At 35.8% G+C, this 26,185-nt stretch overlaps 1 protein-coding gene across 2 annotated transcripts in view; it reads right to left on the bottom strand.

Moving 5' to 3' along the window:
- The window catches only part of ddr2a (discoidin domain receptor tyrosine kinase 2a), a 36,307-nt gene extending 11,180 nt beyond the window's left edge, over positions 1-25,127 (bottom strand). The window contains exons 1-5 of one of the 2 annotated variants that reach the window (XM_079884808.1): positions 24,970-25,127; positions 9,175-9,282; positions 3,746-3,848; positions 3,204-3,432; positions 1,233-1,380 (exon numbers count right to left, since the gene is read on the bottom strand). In XM_079884808.1, coding sequence (XP_079740934.1) covers positions 1,233-1,380; positions 3,204-3,432; positions 3,746-3,848; positions 9,175-9,280 — 586 coding nt within the window. In that variant the 5' untranslated portion in view covers positions 9,281-9,282; positions 24,970-25,127. The remainder of the gene's footprint in view (positions 1-1,232; positions 1,381-3,203; positions 3,433-3,745; positions 3,849-9,174; positions 9,283-24,969) is intronic. The other variant, XM_079884809.1, reaches the window with a different exon arrangement.
- Between the last annotated feature and the right edge of the window lie 1,058 nt (positions 25,128-26,185).

Raw genomic sequence — 26,185 nt, 5'->3', positions numbered from 1 at the left:
ATTGTCGAGTTCACGCGCATTGGTTTAGTACCTATGATCATGCGCGTGAACTCGACAATCGATTACTATGGACTTCGACCGAAAACAGGATGTAAATACAGGTATGAGCGCTGGCTGAATAAACATCATTTTTATTCATATCTTTCACATCTACTGCAGTCAGATTCACCCGTGTTCACTCCGAAGGAATCACTCACATGACCTGTGCACTTGTAATGACACATCAAGGATGTTAAGAGGCTAAAAGCAGGTTTAAATATTGCCCCATTGAAGTCAACAGGGTGCAAATTTTAAAAAGAGGATAACACGGTGTAGGCAACACCGATTTTTGTCGTTGTTCTCTGTACTGACAGCACTCCAAATTGACAAAAAAATGAGCTCAATGTTAAAATTGACCGGAGTTCTCCTTTAAGAAGGAGAAGCTTTCCACCGCTGGAGAGACCTAAGAAGGAAGGCCTGAAAACAGACTCCGAGGTCGCTTATTATCTACTCCATACGTGAGTAACATTGGATTGCTTTGTTTCACAGTACCAAGATATGCTGTTTTTGTCAGGACAGTTTTGAGTGTCATTGTTTTTTCTGGACCTGATGTGCTGCTGGTGACTAACTAGTAACTATTGCTTGTATATACTCAGTCTTGTGTACGGTTTGTTCATTTTTTGTTCTTCCCCAGACAGCAACATAGTGTCGGGCCCATATGCATCCCACATCTGGTACACATGGTATCCAGATCTGGGCCAACACTCTGTTGCTGTCTTGGTCCTTAAATAATCTTCGCATTATTTTGCTTTACTTCAGCTATGATAAAGAGACGTCCACTCCACTCCACAGGGAGGGGTGTGTTTGTTTGGGTTGATTTTAAATATCAACAGTGTTTCTCAGAAATCGCTTAATACAGCTTTAAAGGGATATTTCACCCAAAAATGAACCAGTATGACTTCCTTCCTTCTGTGAACAAAAACAACAACAAAAAAAAGGAATATTTTGAAGAGCATTGGTGGCCAAACAGCGTGAGACCACACTGACTTTCATCGTATGAAAAAACAACAAAACAAAGTAAAAAGTCATGCAGGTTTGAAATGACATGAGGGTGAGTAAATGTGAGTAAATTTCCGGGTGAACTTTCCCTTTAAGCATTAGTTGATTTTCTTTTGACTAGCCTAACCTTTAGACAAAACCAAAATTATTTGAAGCATTTAACTCACTTTAAGTTCAACACTTGTCAGACTTACCCAGCCACTCACAGCCATACAGTTCCACACGCATGCAAACGTTCATTGAGTGATCGATGACAGGCATGAAGCGGACAAAACGTGCAATGATGGGCGGCTCCATGTCCTTCAGCACAATGTCATATGCATTCCTGTTCCCCTCAATAACCTTCACAACAGAAAAACTTACATTTAGATTCTCCAGTGACATTTTAGTGACATACAGTTCTCATGGCCAAAATGTGGACGAAAGCAAATTGCTTGTTTAACATTTAATTCAATTATCATGAGCATTAATAGGGAGCTGGCCCTCTCTAATAGTTGCACTTCTGGGACAGCTTTGCTCTCATTCAGACACAAATGTATCAGTGAGGTCAGGCACAGATGTTAGGCGACAGGGCCTGGCTCACAGCTGACGCTCCAATTAATCCCAGAAGTGTTTCATTTGGTTCAGGTCTCCACACTAGATGAACTTCGCTGAGTACAGTGGTACTGGAACAGGAAAGTTACGTCCCATCCTGAAAAGGGGTCTACGGAGATTTAATGTACAGGATGCTTGATTTTTACGCACATGTTAGTCAAGTCAAGTCAAGTCACCTTTATTTATAGTGCTTTGTACAATACAGATTGTTTCAAAGCAGCTTTACAGTGATAACAGGAAAATTATGCATTACGGCTATTCATTAAACATCGGTTCAGTATTGATTCAATTCAATTCCAACAGCGTCCGTACAGTCAATAAAGATCAATAAAATTGTTGAATATTGAGTGTCCCCAACTAAGCAAGCTAGAGGCGACAGAGGCAAGGAACCCAAACTCCATCAGGTGACAGAATGGAGAAACTAGGCTCAGTCAGGGGCCCAGTTCTCCTCTGGCCAACGAACCAACATGGTGTGATTGTGATTCAGTCTGCATCACAAGTCAGAATTCACTAACAGGTGTAGCAGAAAAAGTCAATTATGTTGAATGGTGCCCACATACTTTTGGCCATGTTGTTTTTGACAGCAACATCGCAATATCTACTGTCATATTACAACACATTCAGATGTGACTTATGAGTTATGTATTTTTTTAATAATATAATATGACATTATAATATAATATAACATAATACTAGTAATTGCTATTACACCAGTCTTTAGTGTCACATGATCCTACAGAAATCATTGTAATGTGGTGCACCATCTGGTGCACAAGAAACATTTTTTGTTTTTTATCAATGTTAAGAGCAGAGCCATGACATTTTTTGGACATTTTCGAATAGAAAGTTCAAAACAACAGCATTTATTTGAAATATTAAAGGGGTGATGAACTGAGAAATCAAATTTTCCTTGAGCTTTTGACATATAAGAGATCATCATACTATAAGAATATCCTGTAAGTTTCAGAACTGAAAACGTCCTTGTTAGTCTCATTGACACCAGGCACAGTGAACGACAGGTTTTTCAGAGTGGGGATCTATGACGTCAAAGGGTATCAAACACCGCCTTCGCAGAAGAAGATCAACACCTACTTCAACACTGCCTGTTTAGCCCCGCCCACCGATTCCCGCATTACTTGAAACTCATTATAATATGCAAAACTGTTATCCAATCATAGCAGTGGGTGTTTACTTCCAAGTCTTCAATGTGGCACGCCCATAAAAACCGAGCGTTTCAGGAGCTAGTCTCAAAACCAGGGTTGAAAATAGCCTATTACTTATTCATTTTGATGTTTTTGAATGTAAAAACCAAGCGAACGTCAGAAGTTGACCTCAGACAACAATATAAACAAATTAAAAAAGCCAGTTCATGACCCCTTTAATAATTTATTTTGTAATATAATATAATATAATACAATAATATATTAATAGTAATATGTAATCAGCTGAATAATGCCGGGGACACACTAATAGACTAGCTGAAACATTCTAAGACTGAACTGAACACACTTAAAAACTGTTTCCAACGACTGCAGCAGATTTGAAACGCAGACCAGTGCATCAGTACGTACCTCTTTGCCCTGCCTGTTGCGCCAGGAGATCCAGCGGCTGCCATCGCGGCTATATTTGATCTTGTATGTCTGGGCAAACTCATTACCAATGCCCCCTGCGTGACGTCCCTGAGTGCCCACCAGAGTGATGAAGTGCAGAGAACGGAGGTCGATCTGCAGGAACTCGTTCATATTCTCAGGGTCTCCTGCTACAGGGCACCATGCGCCATCTCCTTCCTCACAGTCCAGCCTAAGACACACAGAAAAATTCGCTTAAACATCGGTTTCATTTACAGCAATCTCTTTGAGTCTTTCTTTGGTTTCTGGACCGCATCATAAATCAGTCTAAAATGGTTCATTTTGGGCGAAGGGGAATGTGTTTGGAATACTTAAAATCAGTGAAAATGCAGAAGCAATATATGGAGGAAGCATAATTTCATCATTTTAGTGAGGCTAGAGGAGGCCACCCACAGTTCCCCAGATGGATTGCTCTCACCAAGATAACCTGCACTACAACTCATGGAAAACACTGTGTGTGTGTATGAGTGTGTGTGTGTTCATACCTGCCATACTTTGCTGCTGTGGAGTCAGACCACTGACTAGAAGCTGAGATGTCTTCATCTAAGATCTGGCCTCTGGACATTCCTAACGGGGACCGACACACACCTGTAAAAATGTAGTTAGTGTTTATTTGCCCATCAACTTTTATATGCAGAATTAAGAATATACTTAATATTCACACATAACTTTTATATAGCATTTTTTTTATTCCTATTTCCTATGCGTTTCAGTGGCTTCCCCTTATTTGCCTACATGAACAGTAGAGAATTGATAATTACTAAAATTTAAACCTTTTTTGCACCTGAATTTTATGAATAATATTTAATATTACAGATTGATTCACTTCATGAGAGAAACAGACAGAAATGCAAAGGGTTTGGTTGAGATTATGATGTTTTAGTAACAAAATATGTGCAGAAAAATGCTTTTATTACAATATATCGTCATTATAAATGATAAAAAGTTTAAATATTCATATTGATTCATAAATATTGTGTTCAAAAATAGCATGTAAAACATGTAAATTATTTTATTACTGTATTTTACATTTTATTTTGAATCTACAAGACTTGGCAACAGTGGATGATTGGTTGAAAAAAGTATAAAAGTGAAAATCTGAACAAGAATTCTTTAAAACATTCTAAAATGTACTGATTTATAGTTAAATTTTCTATGTGAGAAGGGATTGGCCTTGAAGAACCCCTGTGTAAAGAGAAGGGCTGTGTAGGGCTTTAGACCACCACCCACTGATTTATTAGAAACATTATTTTATAGTATTATCGCAAAATCACATAATACTGCTGAGCAAGAAAGGATATATAAACCTTAATCTCTCATAATATCTCTCTGAGTGTCTGTGTGAAGATCCGGACATGTAAAAAATAAAGTGTACAAGGACACTCCTATTCCAAGTGGCCCCTCCATCTCAACAAAATAGGCTTTGTGATCCTGCCAGCAATAGCAAGGATAGTGGTGAAGGACTTTTTGTCTCTCTTTTCATTTTTTTTCTGTCTCTCCTCCAAATGTTTGCTTAAAAGTCAAGATGGGGGAAACCTCAGAGGCTTGGTTTTGGCAATGACAAGCTGATATAATCCAAAACGAGTTGAATCCCCCAACAAAAAGCTCTTCCAGATGTAACAGAACGGCATCCTCCTCCCCCATCACTCCCTCTCTCTTTCTTTAACACACACATATGCACTCATGCTCAAAAACAGGCAGATATACTTTAACATGCTAAGACTGGGCAATATAGAGAATACTAACAAAGTTACAGGGAACATCAATTTAAGCAATATTTTATATTGTGTATATTTTAATGCACTTTTCAAATATTACAATAAATGTTATTTTTAATGTATTCAAATGTTTGTTAAATGTTTATTAAACATATATGTAGGTAATTTCTTATATATTATTTTTTATTTTATTTATACATTTAAATGATATATTTTACTTGGCAACAATAACTGATGGTTTAAACTCTCTGATTGAAAATCCTTTTTTTATTTAAAATAATATTAAATAAATATATTTTATTATTTTATCATATTATGTTATATACATTTTTCTATATATTATTGTTATATTATTATTGTTATATATGTATACTGTATGTATACCCCACACCGTTTTTGTATATTATAAAACATATAATAGAAATAATATATTTTAAAATATTTTTTCATAAATTGAATAATTTTAGCAGTATCACTCAGCTAAAATATCCACACACAAAAAGAGAAAGAGAATGTGCTTTTGTAATTCAGGGCTGAGTTTTCATCATAGCTTTGTGAACGCAGGCAAAGCAGTGTTAGACGATTGACACAAGAGTGCCACATAGATAAAATGTCTTTCAAATGCAGTACTGTTCGGCAGCAGACTCAGGGCTAGCTATGTGTTAACAGATGATCTCACAAGGTCACAATCAGAAAAAGCACGGCAAGGTAGTAAAATAATACGTAAATATATGAACATAAGATTCTCAATGATGAAATGAACAAAAAGACTAATGGATTAATAAAATAAGATTTGTAAAGAAAGTTTGTTCCGTTCATACATTCACAGCACTGTGTATTTAGTCTCTGTTTTTCTACTCTCCCAGAGTGGACGGTTATAGCCTCAGTATCAGATGGAGTAAAATATTCAGTCTAAAAATATTCCTCACTTCAGAAAGGTGGAAAAATACTCATGTTGTGTGAAGAAACTGTGGCTTTTGGTCTTTCCTCTCTCTCTTTCTCTCATGGGCCACTCTGGTCTAGTGCTGTAATTCATTGGTCCGAGTGGCGCTTATTTCCCCCTCCTGCCAACCGTTTTTTTTTCCATCTTTAATCCTTGTGAATGGCACATTTGTTCCACCATGTTTGCTGTCTAACTGCATGGTCCAAAGCCTTGCACACACACACAAACACACACACACACACACACGCACACGCACACGCACACGCACGTGTATAGTAACATACACACACTTTTAATCACATGTAAACTGCTGGAGGAGGTACTTACATTTTTTTCTTTTCTTTCTTTTCTTTTACAGTAGAAAAAAGTAAGAGTCTATAACTCAAAGTGGAAAAAAGCAGAGAGTAGGATGGTATAACTACAGTCTTTGGGAATTTTAAACAGAGGAAAGTTGGCAGAGGAGATCTCATAGCTACTGAGTTCAGCAACACACTTTTCCAGAAGTAGGAAAAAATGCGGCTTTATTTCCAGCGGAAATATGAAGGAGCAAAACTGATATTTAAAGAGGTTACAGCATCTCTCTCCTGGAAAGAATGGAAAGCAACAATTTATACAATTTATCTGAAACACTGTCATTAACTTCTGTCGCTAACACTAAGGTCAACTAGCTGAAAACCAAAACGATCAAACTGTAAATGTGAGAAAGACTGCTGCCGTGACTTATGAGCTGCAGAAACAAATATCTGAAAAACACACACAAGCCTTGGAGCAAAAAAAAGAAAAGAAAAGAAAAAGTAAGAAATAGAAGCTGTTTCGATATTCTTTCCTGTTGTCAAAATGTCTGGTATGTACAAGCCACAGACTCCAGTCTGATTGTTGAATCCATTGTAAAGAATCATGCTTGCGCTCCTGCTACATTCAATAATAAACTCAAAGCAAGGTCACATCCACACACAGAGCTCACACGCAGTTCAATGAGGTTTGAGTGATGGACTCTATCCCGTTACATTTCACCACTCCTTTAGCATGGTGTTCTTTCCTTTCTAACCACCAGCCTGTACAAAAAAAAATATGTATAAACTGAAGATTTTTTAAGTGTCTGTGATGATAAGTAATAATATTAGGCACTAGGCAGCAATTTTGGGATACCATGATATATCGCTAAGACAGTGTTTGAAAGTACAGTAGTGTATTGATCCAAACTGTAAAGCACAGCGCAAAAAACAACAACAACAACATGCAAATGGTAAGCATGTTGTGATAATTATTTCCAACATGTCATTATAAATCTGCATTTTCAATATGAAGGGCACAAGAGGCACCCTTCATTTACATATCAGTAAAGCAAAAAAAAAAAAGACAAAACATTTTTAAAAGAAAAAAAAACCATCATTCCCAGATGGAAATGAAAGGTGAGCATAATTATTTCCACCATGTCATTGTAAATTTATAATATATATATATATATATTTCCATTTTTTTGTGCCTATTTTAGGACCATTAGAGTTATTTTACACAGGAACTCTAATGAGACTTTCTTGAGATTCAATTCTCAAGATCATGTTTCTGGAAGGAAGGAAGGAAGGAAGGAAGGCAGGAAAGCAGGAAGGATGGAGGGAATGAATGAATGAATGAATGAATGAATGAATGACTAATAAAAAAAATAGAGTAAGACAATTATACAACAACTATAATTCATTGCATGCAGGTGTTACTTTAGTTTTGTTTTCATTTATGTTTAATTATTTTCAATGACGATTCTTCTTAGGATTATGTCTTATTGTACTTAAATAATTGATGTAAATGATTTAAATATTGTATAGTTTTATTTCCCATTACATTAGAATGAGATTTATTTTTTACTTTTAATTGTCATGAAAATAATATCACAAATTAAAATCTTAATGTTCCTAATAATAAGCATATTTTTCCTCATAATTTCTTTCCTCATTTCTTTCTTTTGATTCTGGGGTGAAAATGCTTGGCAGGGCCACTCATGACTCCTTCACCCACTCCTCTCTGACACTTTCAAAGCGGAAAGTAACAATCCAGAGTGTTCGGTCAGCAACAGAACAGCTGAGTGTAATTCTGTTATTTTTGCATGTACCACAAGGCTTTTAAACAATTTAGACTCCCTTTACATAAACCACACAGAAGGATTTTTAACAAACCATTTTACATATTCAATGTTTACTTTGAAACAAGCCAAACATTACTTTGTAGTTCGACCAAGCAAAGCGACAATTAAACAATCTGGATGGACTGGTATCCTCCTCTACGATACATTAAAGCACAATATGGCTTCAAAATAAACCATTGAAGAACATTATGCATTTCTTGCCTTATTGCATTGGCGTGTGACAATGTTAGGCTAAGTCATACCTGCCTTATTTTTTAAAATATGGAACAGCAACTGACACAAGATCAGAGGAAGGAAGCAATGTTACCTTGGTTAATCAAACTCATCTGCTTCATAAAGGAACACAGCCCAATATAGTACAAGAGCACAGTGTGGTTTTCATCCTGGGGGATCCCAGAAGAAACTGTCTCAAGCCATGGTGGTATTAGCCGCTTTCCAGACTTATGCTTTAGTCTCTACTGTACGGCTGCTCACCATGAGCTGGCTTCTGGTTTCCTTGTAAAATATAATTGAACCTCACATTGACATCACACTTTCCTCCCCACAAACCACCCATGCTAGAGAGAAAAAGCCAGAGTTGAAAGACACAGACAAAAGAGAAGAAGCCATGAGAACCAGAATGGAACCTGGGCATCTTCCAAACCTTATTCTCAGACCTCAATCTTAGACTGATCGCCACTACAGTACAAGGCTGTTTCAAACCTAGTCAAAAATAGCATTGCAATTTGCAGCAAACTGACTTTCAGGAAAACTTAACATTCATGGACAATAAAATCGGAGATTGTGACCACATGCTGTTAGTGGTACCACAACAACTGATTTCCATAGCGACTTGTCTCATAAAGTTTTTGAGTTTAACCTCATAGCAAATTTATGTCACCAAATGTTGTTCAGTTAATGTAATATTGAAGACTACTAGTTACGATTTGGGCTTGAGTTCCTTCAAACTCTGAAATTCATGAGTTATCATCATTGTTCTGTTGAGTAAGCCATTCAATTCCAAGTCGCTTTGGATAAAATGATCAGCTGAATGACTTTTTATTGTACAGTTTACAGCTTGAGTCATTTAATCTCATTTTATAAAATGAAGGAAAAAAAAAAAAACATAACTACCTGGATTTACTTGAGACTTGACAGCTCCTGATAGGTAAAGGAGAATAAGGAGCGGAAAGAGCATCTTCCAAAGTTGCCTCATCTCAGGCGGAGATGGGACTATCATTCCTGGAGAATGAGACACACGGTTAGAAAAAACTCATGACTTCATTTCACCACAGACATTCAGGAACTGTTTTAACATGATTTCTGCTTAAAATAAAACTCTACTAAGAGAGGAATCAACCCTTCAAATTTCAGCCTCATATTTATGACGTTTCAAACCTTACACAAAAGAAGTTTTTTTTTTTTTTTCATACAATGAAAGCCAATGCCAAAACATTCTTTAAAATATCTTCTTTCGTGTTGCCCCGAAGAAAGAAAGTAATAGATTGCTTTTAACACATGATTATGCTGCCCAAATGCTCATGTCAATGGCTGGTCTTCATCCTTTCATTCAGTTTTTTATTCTTTCATTACAAAAAGGCACTGAGCCATGACACAAGTTTAATGGGAAAACAGGTTGTTGTTATTTTGAGGCAATGGTTTTAATTTGGTCAATAAAGATGCAATAATTGCCTGCAGAGCATAATGGAATTTCCATATATTCGTTATAATGACGTGAGAACAGCAACAATTGTTGGGTAAAACTTCACAAGGCATTGTGGCTAGAGTTGAAAAAATTTACAAAGTCTCTGAGTTCAAAGAGAAAATACTTGCTCTCTGGGTTTACTTCAATTACTGACCATCAAAACTTTTATGAAGGTCTGCTTTGTACATAGAATTTTGAACAAACACAGACACACAATAAAACTAGCCAGCACATCTTAACATTCATATTTACATAAATTCAGTATGCAGATGGTTCTGTTTAAATTATGCTATAAAAAAAGTTTAGAACAGAAACAGAACATTGCAAAAATCATATTCTTATTTTGTAAAGAAGCAAAACTCCATGCTAAACTTGTGACACATGAGATGTATGCTGCTATTACTAATAAACAAGTTCAAAACACAGTTTATTGAATGTGCTTGTAGTGTACTTCAAATCTTATTATGAAATTATGAAATATAATATAATATATACATATAAGTTCATTTAGGTGCGCCAAAAAGCTTGTTCAAGTAACTGCATTTCATATAAATATTATTTAATAACACATTTTCATTTAATAGCAATTACATGCAATTCAGTGTCTGAAAACATTACATTAAGTTTGTACTTAAGTATATTCATTGAAGTATTATTTCCTTAATAAGTACACTTTGTATGCTAAAGTGTACTTCTTTTTCACAAGGGTACTTAAATAGTTCATATTTGTTACAGGTTGCTGTGTATAATCCACAAAGATAGATGCACAACGCAGGAAGACAATTAAAGATATGTGTAACGAACAACAGAAACATAAACTCTAAACTCTAACACTGGACAAGGAACTAAAGAAAACTCCGAGCTTAAATACACAAGGGAAGATAGTTAACAGAACAAGGAACAGATGTGTAACTCTAGTAGAAACCATGGAAACAAACAAGGAAGTAGAACTCAGGTAAATGGAAACAGGGAAAACCAAACCTAAGACCTGTGTCTGTGGATGTCTCGTGGATGTCTCGTGGATGTCTGTAAAAATAAATTTGCAAGGCACCTCAGAGATGGAACTCATGCATTCGGATGGCGATTTATTCACAGTGGAGGAGCGAGTTTTTGTGATCCTACAAACCCCAAAACACCGTGGTCAGTCACATGATTGTCTGCTGTAAATAAAATTGTCATATGTTTGGACTAAATTCATAATGTCCTATTTATTATGTAATTATTTAAATCTCCTGTTTAAAAATAGGAAGCTAGACACACTATATTTGAAATGGTTTTCTGTCTTGCATTTTATCTGAAAATGATGGATGTCATTTTAAAAATATGGAAATTAACGGAAATAAGATAATGCAGACTCTTATTTATACATGAGGTAAATATAAAGCTGCTTGTTTTTTTTTTTTGCAGCTTTTAATACATTTTTAATGTATAGGCCTATAATTGTATATAATAGGGCCTACATATTTAAAAGAATTGTTTTTTTATATTACATTGCTACCACAATAACGGCCCATTTCAAATGTTTACATGCTTTTTCTCCACTTTCTGCCACTCGCTGAAGTGGTGCGGTGATCAAATATTGTTCTTTTAAATACTTTCCAGCATTTCAGTAATAAAAGTGTACATCTTTAAAATGCATGCAAATTACAGTGAAGTGCAACAGTTATCGTACGGTGCTCCGCAGTGGTCAAAAATGATTTAAACAGTGAATTTTGAAATGATTTCTTCTTGCAAACTCAGAGATGTGGATTCGGACGGCAATTAAATTACCACACGACCTTGGTGTTTGTCAAAAAACAGTAGGTAATTCGGCCGAGGATTTTTACGTGGGTAGGTGGGAGAAAAAAACTAACATTCTGGATTTGGACAGCAATAAAATCTCTGACTAGCCCCTGTAAATGTTGAAAATACCTTCCGTCCCCATGAGAAACAATTACCGTCCAAATAGGGCTTTAGGTTACGTTTACATGACAACAATGTACAAAAAACGGAAACTTTTTTCTTTTGCGTTTTTCACGTACAGACTAGCCTGGTTAAAACCAGACCATTCTCAGTAGTAACTGAGTTATGGTCTGGCAAAGCTTCACTAACTGTACGTTCACACCGCCGCCGGCGAGAGCGGCAAAATTCGCTCTCGCCGCCCTGCCACCGACGCCGTAGAAAGATTCGGGGACGCTCTGACGCTCTGACGTAGATTAGAATGCGTGATTTTATAAAAATCTTCATTTAAAGGGGCCGCAAAAACCGTTGCTGCAATTGGTCAAAATCATTATTATTTTGAGCAAATGAATTGCATTCCTGCTTAAAAAACAAGCATTTTTAGTTCAAAGAAGTTCTAGCGCGAAAATGTTGCCTATAAATAGTGTTGCGCAGCTTTTTCTAATCAACTGACAACACTATGGATGACAAGTCGTACAATAACGGGAAACCCGCAACAGAAATGATTAATTTTTTCTCCATTTTGCTTAGGAACTAATGTGGTGGGAACCAAAGTTTACAGAATTGTGTTCTCTCGTATCCTCTCAGGCGGAGGACTTCTACATTCCGACTGGTTGCCGCTGGTTGCCGCCGAACCGCGTCATAGCTTATTACCATAAAGTTGACTTGATTTCAACTCTTCTCGCCGCTCTCGCCGTCCAAGACGCGCCGCGCCGCCCTCGCCGGAGCTCGCCGCCGGCTCTCATTGAAAATGAATGGCTTCCGGCCACTTTGACGCTCTCGCCGCCGGCGGTGTGAACGCACAGTAATAACTCATTTCCAAAGGGGCGTCACCAACGGACGCCGCTCAAATGCCTCTGGGCGCAATTGGATAGACCTAAAACCAATCAGACCGATCGTCATCGTGCAAAGCCATATGCTGCGTCCCAATTCGCCTAAGTTACACTACGCCATAAAAGTATGTACTCTTTTTGTGAAGAAAAGGTATTTACTTTTGAATGTGTAGCAAAATAGTAGACAAGCTGGGACATACTACTTCGTCAACTTTATCGGACGGATCTGTCGCATGCATCCTGTCACGTAAACTGCCCTGTCAATCATCTTGTCACAGTTAAAATCCTCTGTTAAATCTAATTTAATTTCCTACCGTTTCGGAGAGAAATGTAGTTGCACGTTCATCTGCCAGTGGATCTTTTATGGAGACTGTCCTCATGTGTTTGCAATTTGAATATAATAATGCATTTAAAAGTTGCTGCGCTTCACCAACGGACGTTGCTCAAATGCCTCTGGGCGCAATTGGATAGACCAAAAACCAATCAGAACGATCGTCATTGTGTAAAGCCCGCCCCAACGTTTCTTATTGGTGCCGTGATTTCGATGGATTAGAAATGGGCTTGAATGAGCTCTTTGCCAGACTACTTGCAGAGCAAATCTAAATTTGCCGGAAGTTGTCTGGGTTTTCCCAGGCTACGTACAGACGACAAAATTGTCAAAACGGATCCGTGAAACCAATTAAAACCACTGTATTATGCATGCCAGGCCAGTAGGTGGCGATGTCACTTTGTAAAGAAAAACTACATGCAAATACTGACCACGTAATCAAATGTGCATGACATCACCGTTTTCACAAATTCGCGTTTTTGTAGTTTACATGAAGACAGTACTGTATCATTTTCAAAACTTTGCATTTTTCAAAAGCTTGCGTTTTCAGGCCCCCAAAACACCATTGTCATGTAAATGAACGGCCAAAACGCATAAACAGTTTTCTGTTTTTAGTTAATGGTAAAACACAAAATAATGTGAATGCAAACACTTACTTGATCATGCATAGTTTCTTTCCTAAATTACATTCTCAGCATTAAACATTGGCCGCAAACATGTTATAGCGATCAACCTGAATAATGACGCAGACATTTGATTTGAATGTAACTTTATCGCCTCTTGAGTACTTAGTATAGGGATAGCTCATCTGCAGTGCATTGGCTGAGCATTCATGTCTGAACGTACCTACTTGCAGAGTATGTTTCTGGCCTGACATCGCAAGAAAACAAAAAACTGACCAGGGGATGTGGACTGTCTGACTGTGGGTCAGACGTTACCTCAGAGAGCGTGTTAGTGCCAGTATGAATGACCAGTTAAGTCAAAATGTCACTTCCCCCTTAACTGATCATACTATGAAATAGTACTGGTTGCCAATCTCAGTATTACCATACCAATCTCTCCAAGAGCTGTCATGACAGAATTGTAGTTGTCTTTATAGTTAGCATTCTTGGTGTGATCGGGCCTTTACTGTGCTAATGCTGTGTGTTGTGGAGTATCTGTGTTGCTTCATAAGCATGATGTTGCATAAGGACCACATTGCTTGGTGGAAGAATTATTTTTTGTCAACTAAATTATTGAAGTTTGTTTATTTTATGAAATCTTGCTAGGTATATGTAGGCCCTGCATTGTGCCTAACTTAAACTACATTTACAAAGAGTTCACTAATAAACCACGACTTCTTGGGGGCTTATTGCTTTAACAGAACAAAATATCTAATGGCCTAAAAAAACAAACAAACAAAAAAAAACAGAAAGAACTGCGTAACAATCAATGAAGAACCCTGGTGTAGTTTTGCGGGGCTTTGAGAGCTCAATAATGAGAAACAACTAGCCTAACTGACTTCTTCCTTTTTATGGTGTCTCTTATAAATTTACTTTGTCTCCCCAGGGACAACCCTATTTGGTTAACACGTGTGACTCTGCAAACCTCTCTGTGAACTCCCAAGCAGAGGGGATACCACACAGGGTAAAGCGCAGTCATGACCTGGGTTACAAGGACCCTCAATTACTCGCTGCAGTGCATACCGGGGTTACGGCGCAGTGGGGAGAGAATTCTTTGGTGTGTTATTCTGCCAGCATCTCCCAAAGTCACTTTCCCAAGTTCAAAACACTTTTAACACTTCGTTAACAATCAACTTCAGAGAGATCTTTTAAGATCGTAAGTTAATGCAACTGCAAATACAATTTAATATTGTATTTATTATTAAATAGCATTATGTATCATATTTATGAATAAAAATTGGTGCTAAATTTCAAGTTCTAATTCAAATTAATCAATAAATGCATGTCCAATCTAGTAAAGCTGGTAAATATTTGATAATGGATGACACTAAGGTGTCATTTGTATCCAAAATGCAGTGTTACCTTAATAGTCCCTAAAAATCCCACAATAATTCTTCATTCGCTCAGCAGTGTATGTTGGGAGTTTTTTACTCTCAGATGCATTTCAAAAGGTATTCCTGTACCGCACAGAAACATACAGTAGCTTAGGTGAGGTCCCTCAGTTTATGAACATATTTCAGGTAGAGTGTGAACAGAGATGATCTAGGTCACAGTGAGACTGTAGTAAACATATGTGACCCTGGACCACATGGGTAATTTTTTAAAATTAAGATTTATACTAATACATCACCCGAAAGCTGATTAAATAAGCTTTCCATTGATCATTGATGTATGGTTTGTTTGTATAGGAAAATATTTGGCCGAGATACAACTATTTAAAAATCTGGAATCTGAGGGTGCAAAAAAATCGAAACATTGAGAAAATCGCCTTTAAAGTTGTCCATTTATGTGTGCGATTCTGCATTCACTCACAAAAATAAATGTTTTATACGGTAGGAAATGTTCAAAATATCTTCATGGAACATGATCTTTACTTAATATCCTAATGATTTTTGGCATAAAAGAAAAATTCGATAATTTTGACCCATACAGTGTATTGTTGGCTATTGCCACAAATACACCTGTGCGACTTGTGACTGGTTTTGTGATCCAGGGTCACATATGGAATTAGCGGACCGTTGCCTCTGAAGCATTCATGTGCTCCACACATTTACAGCATAATATATGATTAAAGAGCCTGTGGTGTTTGAAATTGGTACCAGCCCAACGAGGCCATTCCTCAAATTTCACGTTTCATGGTGTTCACACAGTGATTCGGCAAGGAGGCAGATGAGAATAATAGAAGGGGACACGGGTAGACGGGGCAAGTAACAAGAGATTTGTCTCTTAAACCAGTCGGTGTGTGTACGCTTGTGGTATACTGCATTATGAAGCTGTCATGACCTAATCACATAAATTGAGAAGACAAAGTACCCAACCACTTCAGAATATGGATGGTTTTTACATTTTCAGACATTGCAGACTTTCAGACAGACTGACACATTATATTTAGCAACTTTTAAAGTTTCTCATTTGTGGCACCCAAGTACATTGGAATGTTTAAAATCACTTTACCAGCGACTCTAAGGAATTGTAAAAGAAAGCTCCAGCTGTAGCTTTCTAAATCACCTGCCATGCTTCATACTTCATGCTTCAAAGAAGACATTATTACTTATATAGTCTGCATTAAAAGTATAAGTACTTAAATCACACACTACTGTTCAAAGGTTTGGGGTACATTTGGGGTACAATAAAATTTAAAAGTACTTTTATTCAGCAAAGATGCAATAGATTGTTCAAGTAAAAAAAGTAAAAAAATATATATTTCAAATAAATGCTGTTCTTTTCATTGACGAGCCCTGAAAAAAAAAAAATCAAGCTTTCCACAAGAACATTAAGCAGCGCAATTGCTTTCAACGTTGATAATAATAAGAAATGTTTTTTGAGCACCAACTCAGCATAATGATTAGAGGGATCATGTGACACTGACTGGAGTAATGGCTGCTGAAAATACAGCTTTGCCATCACAGGTATAAATTACATTTAAACAAATATTAAAATAGAAAAGTGTTAAATTGTAACAATAATTAAATTGTGTATTTGTAATCAAATAAATGCAGCCCTGGTGATCATAAGAGACTTCTTTCAAAAACATTAAAAAATCTTACCGACCAAACCTTTGAATGGTAGGTTAAATACTGTACACTTGTGACAATCTCCCTGAAGAGGTTTGGACCAATAACCGAGTTTCAGCCACTATGCTTCATAAGCATTAGAAAAGGGGATTGGAATCAGGACACAACATTGGGCAGATTCAAATCTGTTTGTGCACCTCTGTCTCTCTGTGAAAGCACATCTGCCACACCAACGTAAAGAAGATCCATCATGATATTTTTCCCTATTATATTAGTTTAAGTATCTTTTTAAATTTTTAAGTTTTTGAGAAAAAACCCTTTTGCCATCTTAGATAAAATGATGGTTCTACTAACAATCAAATGGAGATCCACTTTCAGTGTATTAAAGGAACCTTTAAGTTCTGTTTGATTCAGACTAAGATGCTTGCATAAAATTAATTAATTCTCTAAGCTTATATTTATTACATTAGGATTGAAATAGATAAAATAGACATAGCTGGAATAGCATGGTGCCATGAAATGACAAGGTCATAGGTCAATTCCAGGGTGTACATGGACTCATAAAATGTATATTGCAAGCCACTTTGGGGGGGAAAAGTGCCTGCCATACGAATAAGTGTAAATGAATAATAGTCATCCTAAATGTCATCTAAAATTTCTCTAGTAATGGTGGATAAAGAAAAAATATTTGTGAGTAAAATATCAAAAGCTTGAAAAAGGTTTCACATTAAAATGCTTCAAATAAATTCAAAGTTGAGTATTTAATCAGTCTCACAAGAACATTGCATTAGTTTTTAACAAGATGATTGATTATATGAAATACAAATTAAACATTTTGGTGGGCTCAAGTTTGCAAAGAGCAGCGAGCGTAGCCATTAAAAATATTTCTTTCAAATATGATTAAAGGGCCGTTCCCACCAAGAACGATAACTATAAAGATAACCATAGCGATAACTATATTAGCGTCCACACCAATGAACGACAACGCTCTGTTTATTCTCTCTTTGTCCACTTAAAAGCTTGAGCTCTTCAAAGCGGAATAGATTCTGATTGGCTGTCGATGTTTTTACTGTTAATCAGCTGGAAAAAAAATAATTCTAAAAGTAATTCCAATGATATCGTTTCTCTGTGCCGTTATCGTCATAGTTGTGATGTGGACTCTGCTATTTTTTACATTTAGAACTTTATAGTTATCTTCATTGTTATTGTCCTTGGACTGGCCTTAATTCTGAAGATTAGTATGCTCAACTGCTCAGAAAAATATTTCTTATTATTATAGTTAAATAGTAAAGCATTTAAACATTTACTTAGAAGGGAATACATATGTGTTTTGTCCATTTAACAGAAGTTTTGTGGTGAGAAATAAATTTTCCCAAGAGCAACAATCCCAGAGATTCTAACCATAAACAGACTCTCAGTAACACGCTAGAATACTAATTCCAGAAAATCACACTAAACAAACACCTTTTTATCTGATAACAGTATTTAAAGAGAAACCATCAGTGATTTGAAAGAACTTATTAAACATAACACCTCACAGCACAGAGCGCCAATAGTGCACAAAAAGGCTGTGCCCCTCGCGAGACCTCTTAGTGTAAATATAGTTGGATTTAGCTGATTCCAAACCACAATACTGGCTCTTCAGTGCAACCTGGCAAAACGAGTCAATAACACGTTACACGCCGTCTTCTAGGCACTTTAGTCAACATGATTCACATGCGATAGGTGAAGATCACTTTTAGAGGAAAACGTGGCCTCGCACAGAGCCTGGTTACCTCATAAACAGCATGAGGCCCATATCAGGAAAAAGGAAATGAAAGTCAAAAATAGTGTCTGTGATTTTGCAATGAGGACACAGTGTGTTCTTTGAATTTAAATGCACAGTGGGGCTCACAGCAAGGTAACGCAACAACTATCTAAGCAAAAGCTAGTCCATTTTTACAGCAATTTTTATTTTATTTTACAGGTAAGTGCTCTGAAAACCACAGCAATTAAGAGTAAATCGCATTTTATAAGCAAAGCTTTTATCTTTATGCACTTTTTCCTGTGCCACATTGAGGATATTGAGTCATGAATAGTAATAATGTATTTTTCAAGTCAAGGACTTTTTGGTGGATAGAGACTGAAAAGGAGTATCATATTAATGTAATTACATATATGATGCTTACATTACATTGTCTTTAAAATAATTAATATATATTATTATATTATATTAAATATTTTTTGTGTCACACTTATTTTGATTCCCCACAAAAATATACATTTTTAACAATCATTTACAATATAATAGTTTAATCTCCATATAAGCTTTGTTCTGGACATAAACAATTCCTAGCTAATCAGTCTTTAATTATTGAATATAGCAGAGAAGCTAATGACAGCTTCACATAGATTGGAGGACAGACAGGTCATACATTATCTAAAGGCCTCAATTAAATATCATCACACATCAGTGTCAAAATCTGGTTTCAATTTGTGGCCCTGTAAGCGAGAGCTTTCCCAGATCTGGGATCGGCACTTAACCAACCAAATAACCAGAAAATGACAGTGAAGGGCTGTTCAAACGTGCCGTCAAGACGACTATGCACTTTCGGTTACGTTTTAGAGCCTCACTAAAGAACTGTCAAGATTTTAATCATATACTGTAAAAATGATGGCAGTGCTTTCCTGCCACTTCAGGACTGTCACGGGTGGTTGCAGGCAAACAGACCTATAATATGAAATATGAAGAGAGTTCCAACATGAAGTTTAATGGCAAAAGGCAGAGCAACACACACTAAACGTAAGCGTGACCGAACACTGAAAGACTGTGAAGGAAGAACTTAAGACTCAAAAAAGATAATTAAATTACGTGCACCTGAACAGAATAAACTATAACAGTAACCATAGTGTGTGGAGTGGCGGGAAAATCAAACAAAGGAACACATGAGACGAATGAAAACAAACTAAAAGTCCATGATAACTAAGGGGCTGTTTACACGACACCGTTTTCAGCTAAAAACGTAAAAAAATGTCTGCGTTTTGGCCGTTCAGTTACATGACACCGGGGTTTTGATTGCCTGAAAACGCAAACTTTAGAAAAAAGGGTTTCAAAGTGTACGTTTTTGAAAACGGTATCCGTGTAAACAACAAAACCGCGAATCTGTGAAAACAATGACGTCATGCACATGCGTATAACGTAGTGTTTCATCGCCATAACGGCTTGGCAGCAGAATGCAGCTTTTTCAGTCGTTTTCACGGATCCGTGTAAATGGGGATCGTTTTGACAATGGAGTCGTCTGAAACTCAAAGGAAAAACTTCTCCGTTTTAAGCATATCGTTGTCGTGTAAACGTACCCTATGAGACAAACTGAACTGCGACAAAGACATTCATTTCAAACATTTTTGTAAGAGTTTATCGCTTTGCCACAGCTTCAAATTAGAAGCTTGTATTTAAAAAATACAATCAACTTAAACTGATTTAAAAAAATGAGTTGAATCTTGTATAACTTATAAAAACAGTTGAAAGTTGCTTAACTTATTTTGATGAGTTGAAGCAATGTAAAAACACATGTTGTCATAACTTCATTCATTTTTCACAGTGTAAAATAGTGCATTTTATTTGGCATTCAACGTTAATGGATCTTATTCGCCAGGCTGATATTCACACGCCTGTAAATTTAGGTATGAAGAGACCATGTGTTTTTCATTTGAAACCTCTTTCATTCCTCCCTAAAGCAATGGTCATAGCATTGCAGATATTTTACTTTCATGGAAATACATAAATCCAAATTTAAATGGCAGTTCCAGCAGAATTAGAGCCAAGTGATAGCAAAAACAGATGCAAGTGCAACGACACATGTAACAGAATCATGAGGTTTTGTGATGAGCAAATGTTTTTAATCTACCCTAAAAGCACAGGTGACTGAAAATGTAATTCTGACAAAGGTGTCATATATTGTACAGTTAGTATAACTGCATAGTGATGCTATTAGATAATTAAAGAATCAAAGGCCACAAACAGTATACAAAGTCTGCTAATATTAGATGGTGAGAAAATGCTTTGAAAAAAGAAATAGCTATTTGTTATGAAAAAGGGTTTTGAAAGGTTCATTGTGAGACAACAGAGCCTTGGGGCTTTGCACAATCATATGCAATTTAAAATGATTTAATATGAAATAAGCAGTCAGCTGTTAGAAGAGAGTTGAAGATCACGTTCAGACTTTTAGAGTGCTAAAGCTAGCTGGTCCAATGGGTCATAGTTTGAATGGTGAACTTCATCTGTGCACCTGCACAAAACACACTTGAATGTAACATACACTCTCTCCTGAGCTTTCAGACTTAAATTACGCCTAACAACTCCGCCAGTGGAAAAATCCTTTTCTATTTCCTTTTTGAAAAGCAACAGTCAGTTTATGAAGTGTTGCATGAATCATACAAGACTCAAAAGCAAGCAGTGGGTGCTCTCTTACTGAAAAAGTCAATGTACATATATTTCCAAAAGAGCAGATTTGCATATACACATTAACGAGGGAACAATTTTACTTGCCATGATCACTCTCATCAAAAACCATAACAACTAAGCTAAACAACTTTTAAATATATATATATATATATATATGTACTTAAAACATACTATGTACTTATTATAGTAATTGCAATAACTGGGTAATAACTAAGTACTAATCCTGAACCTATACCTAAACCCTGTAGTTAGCTTATATTACAATTACCTGTAAAATAAAGTGCAACCGAAAAAATAAATAAATGGTTATTTTATGCTAATGTTTTTATTTGGTATTTTAGGAGAAGATAATTTGTAACTACACATTTTTAAAAAAAATGGAAACAAATAAAACTTACATCCTAACAAATATGCATGAAAAAAAAGTTGACGTAAAGGTAATAATAATTACAGAAAATGTAAATAAATTAATTCATTAGGAAAAAAAAAAATAAAACACTACTAACCAAACACAGAAAACACAACCCCTACCCAAAAACTCAACCCAAAAGTGCTATCCAGTGGTAAAAGCAGGCAATGAAGGCATGTTTAACATACTAATCGCAAGCATGCAGAAAACAAATAAAAGGGGACTAAACTTTTTGAAATAACAAAATCTTGTATTTTAGGCCAAATTCTTTCTAAATGTAGTGTCCCAGTCAACTCTGTCAGCCATATTTTAAGAGTTGGAACTTTCTTCCAAAACAAAAGAATACGTTTTTTTGTTGTTGTTGCAGAGATTAATTCATATGAAACAAACTGTTGTTGCACCAAAGTCTCAAAAATTCTTCAGAAACGCCAAATATAATTAATATAGGATCTGGTTCAAAACGTATATATGTCCAATGTATCAGAAAAAACCTGGAAATTTTTGTTCCAGAAGCATTGTAATATTGGACACATAACATAGCAATGAAACAGGTTAGCATCTAAAAATTGACATTTGTCACATAATGGAGACACTTCTACAAATATTTAGTTAAATTTACATTTGGAATAATGAAGCCTATGAAGCACTTTAAACTGAATAAGACCACGTCTTGCATTAATGGAACACCTGTGGACAAGTTCAAGACTAAGTTCCCATATTTCAATAGGAATTTCCACCGCAAGTTCCTCTTCCCAGGCAGATTTACTTTTCTCCATAGAAGGAATTTTCACCTGTTCTAAAGCCTTGTATAGAAAGGAGATGGTACTACCATCTCAATGACGTCTTTCCAAAAACTCATTCAAATACATAGGTGTAGCAGTGACATTGGGAATGTAAGACTTCACAAAGTCTCTAACTTAAAGGTTCCTAAAGAAATTATTAGAAGGGATATTATATTTCTCACACAGCTGTTGAAAGGAAGCAAATTTTCCATTCACATATAAATCCCCTATATTTCATAACCCTAACATTTTTCAAATCTCAAATGCACTGTCTAACATAGAAGGGCAAAAGGAGGGGTTAGCTCAGATGGAGGGCAAAAACGACAACATGTGTTTTTAACTGTTTCCAAATATGAATAGAATTATGAATAACAGGGTTGTGATTATAAAGTGAACTAGCTATACCTGTGGGTGACAAAAGCATTGCATTGACATTCCTCCTGTTCCAACACCAGCCAAAAATGGTTCTTTTAAGAACTGTTCACTGAAAGGTCCTTTGGGGAACCAATAATGGTTCTTCTATGAAAACCTTCTTTTGGACACTTTATTTTTTAAGAGTGTATGTAAGGTATATGGACACTAACAAACATATTCTCTCCTGTTATCCAATCGAGATCTTGAATCAATGTAACAGTGAGAAAAGTGAAATCGTTTCTGATTTTACAGTAATACATTGAACTGAGAAGTGGTATCACACACGAGCTGGGATTTCTAGTACAGTGGGACTAATGCAATTTATTGACTTCCCATGAATTGGAAAGGTTAATGCCAATTGAACAAAATTTGTCCCAGTTAGCTAAGATGACAAAATGTCTGCCTCTGTTTGGGAACAAAAATAAATACAATGCAAAAAAAATATATTTTCTTTCTTAGTATTTTTTCCAGTACAAATATCTAAACAATCTTAAAACAAGATACATTTACTTAAGAACCAAAATTACTTAATATCTTAAGTCTTGTTTGGAAGAATAAATCAAAGTGATTAAAAAAGAAAAAAAGATCTAACAGTGGGGGTCAGAAAAATAAACTTAATTCAAAGGGAAAACCAGATTATTTTTCTTACTCCATTGGCATATTTTTTCTTGTTTAAAGCATAAACTCACTTAATTCGGATACATTTTTATCCAATCTTTTTTTTTTTTTGCAGTGTACCTAGACTGAGATGTAAAACAAATCTAAAAAGCACAAACAAAATATTAAATTACTGCAGCCAAATGTAAAGTTAAAAGGATAGTTCACCCAAAAATGAAAATTCTGTCATCATTTACTAACCCTCAAGTTGTTCCAAACCTATATAAATTTGTTCTGCTGAACACAAAGGAAGACTTTTTGAAGAATGTTTGTAACCAAGCAGTTTTGGGGCACCATTGACTTCCATAGTAATTTTTTCAATAATATGGAAGTCAATGGTGCCCATAAACTGTTTGGTTACCCATATTCTTCAAAATATTTTCTTTTGTGTTCAGCATAAGAAAGAAACTCATACAGGTTTGGAACAACTTGAGGGTGAGAAAATGATGACAGAATTCATTTTTTTTTTTAAACTATCTTTTTAGGGTGAACTTCAGCTAATGGTTTCAGAGTAAAATAGTAAAATGTAATGTACAGTATGACTTAAGAATTATTATTTATAATAGTAAGCATCATAAAAAATATGTATTATTATAGGCCTGGCTTGAATGCAACATTCAGTGTATGTAGCAGGGGGTCTCTGCGCAGTCTCTTTATCCACTAAAGGGCCTCATTATAGCGTTTTTGTTATCAGGACAAAACCTTAAAAATATAGCACACACAAGCTTTGGCTGCAAACAAAGCTCTAGCGTCTTCGTACATAAATGCTAACAGAAATGTAAGAATAAACTGACTATTCGCAGTTCAGATAAATCATGTGTTGAGGTCTCGGAAAGGTCAACACTGTGTAATGCCGGTAGTGATTTCATGAACCACGTCCTACGCGAACCAGGTTGATTTGCACAGTGGGAGGATATGCAGTGTTCCCAAAAGTGTTTGGACAGTAAATCACACTTAAAAATGTCAAAACAAAGGATCTTTTCTCATGATTAACCAAGTTGGCTTCAATGTCATTTTTAGAGGATGTATAAAGTTCAAAAGTTGTTTTAGCAAAGTAACCACAAGTGTAAATCATAATTTATCTATACTAATATTAATGAACAACATGTTTTATAATTTAAAAGCTTAAACATTTTTTGGACTTGAAAGGCATGCTTATCAAAATATCAAAAAACTATTTACATTGAACTCAACTGTCCAAATACATTTTAGGGGTACTGTGCTTTAATACCTCACCTTAACTTAAAGAGTTTTTATAATACAAATATTGTATTCTTAATTTGACAACTACAAAAAGGGCTACATTTATAACTTTACAAAGCTGTATTTAGAAAAAGAAAGTCCTGAGGGACAACAGGCGAAACTAATACCGTCCAATATGAATAATTTTCCAGCAGAATCAAATACTTTAAGTACACTTATATGAAATTTAACAAGCTAGAACATGTATGATGGCTTGTTAAAAAAGTAAATTCAGAACAGCTGGTTTGCAAAAGTCACTGGATCAAGTTGCTCTGCTATCCGCTATTTTAGTCTGCCATGCAAACAGTGACTGTCCAATGCAAGCAACACAAAGACAACGGCACAGCACTGATACACATTAAATCATCGTAAAACCATCACATTCAATCAAATACACATTCTCATTAATCAAACAGAGGTAATAACCAAACTTCTTTAAATTAAATAAAAATAAAATAATAAAATAAAATAAAGAAAATTACAGACATAATGCAAACTTACTGCTTGGGTTGCTTTTTCAAACCATTTGTCCAAGGCTTTTCTAAGTCCAAGTACTGTATGAGTAATAGGAGGATAAAAACTAGGATTTTTCTTTCTCTACGAAGTTCTCTCAGTTCTCACATTCAGACACAGTAAGCTGATGTAAGACACCGCTGGATGAAGGAAAAAAAAGAGCGAGAGAGAGAGAGAGAGAGAGAGAGAGAGAGAGAGAGAGAGAGAGAGAGACGAACTAAAAAACGAACATTCTGAGGATTCTTGGGAAAATGCCAAAGTCCCAGAATTCTTTCTGCCATGCAGAAGGTTTCAATTAAGTCAGACTCCTGTGACCAATCAGAGAAGATTTTCCTAGAATATTCTTTCTTTTTTTTATATAGTCAAGCAGCTTTTACAATAAAAATAAATAAATAAAAACAAATTCAGAAGTGAAGTGATAAGTTACAATTAACAGCAAGTATCAAGTTTATGTTCTCATATGATCAGTTATTTTCCACTGCCATGTGTTGGCGCTCATTAATGTTAGTAGGAGGATGCAGTCATAAAAAATGTATTGAAAAGCAGTGAATATTTCTTTCTCCATGTACGTTTGTTTGCATTTATCTTGCAAACTGTTATTTGCTAACCTTTTTATAAAAACGAATTATATGAGAACTATGGTTATGGTGTACCTCAGTTAGTTCTGGTTGTAACTCTGGAATTGTTTATCGATTGAGCTTCACATACTGTAGTAAGAGGGATTTAAAATACACTTATCTTTTTCTCAACTCTAAAAAAAGAAATTGTGATTATTACGTAGACTTCTTTGAAGTTGGTTTGCCTTCCCCTTTAAATTTCTCCTCCATCTCTATAGTGGAAAATCAATCTGCAAGATAATGAGAAAAGCAGTCCCAAGTTTTTTTTCAGGTTTTTTCACCATTAGCTTTGGCTAGGGACAGGATACTCAATAATAATTTATAGATGGAAAACTGATACAGAACTACTCTTATAAAAGAAAATGTGTGCAATAAGAATTCAAAACTTCTCCACTGATCTAAAGAAACTGTTCTGACATAACCTCATATGGTTAGCAGCACTAAAAAGCAAACATTTCACCATAATTAAAAGCCTAAAGAATGGCCTCGGAGTTAGTTGTCATTATCTAAAGCCAGCTACAGTGCACTAACCTTCTGCCTGGGTTGATGTTCTTCCTCAAGGGCACAAAAGTGACAGGATACGAAGA

Source organism: Squalius cephalus, assembly GCF_949319135.1.
Source record: "Squalius cephalus genome assembly, chromosome: 10".
Classification (NCBI taxonomy): Eukaryota; Metazoa; Chordata; class Actinopteri; order Cypriniformes; family Leuciscidae; genus Squalius; species Squalius cephalus.
The sequence above is the reverse complement of the archived record's forward strand: the minus strand, read 5'-3'. Positions and strand labels throughout refer to the sequence as shown.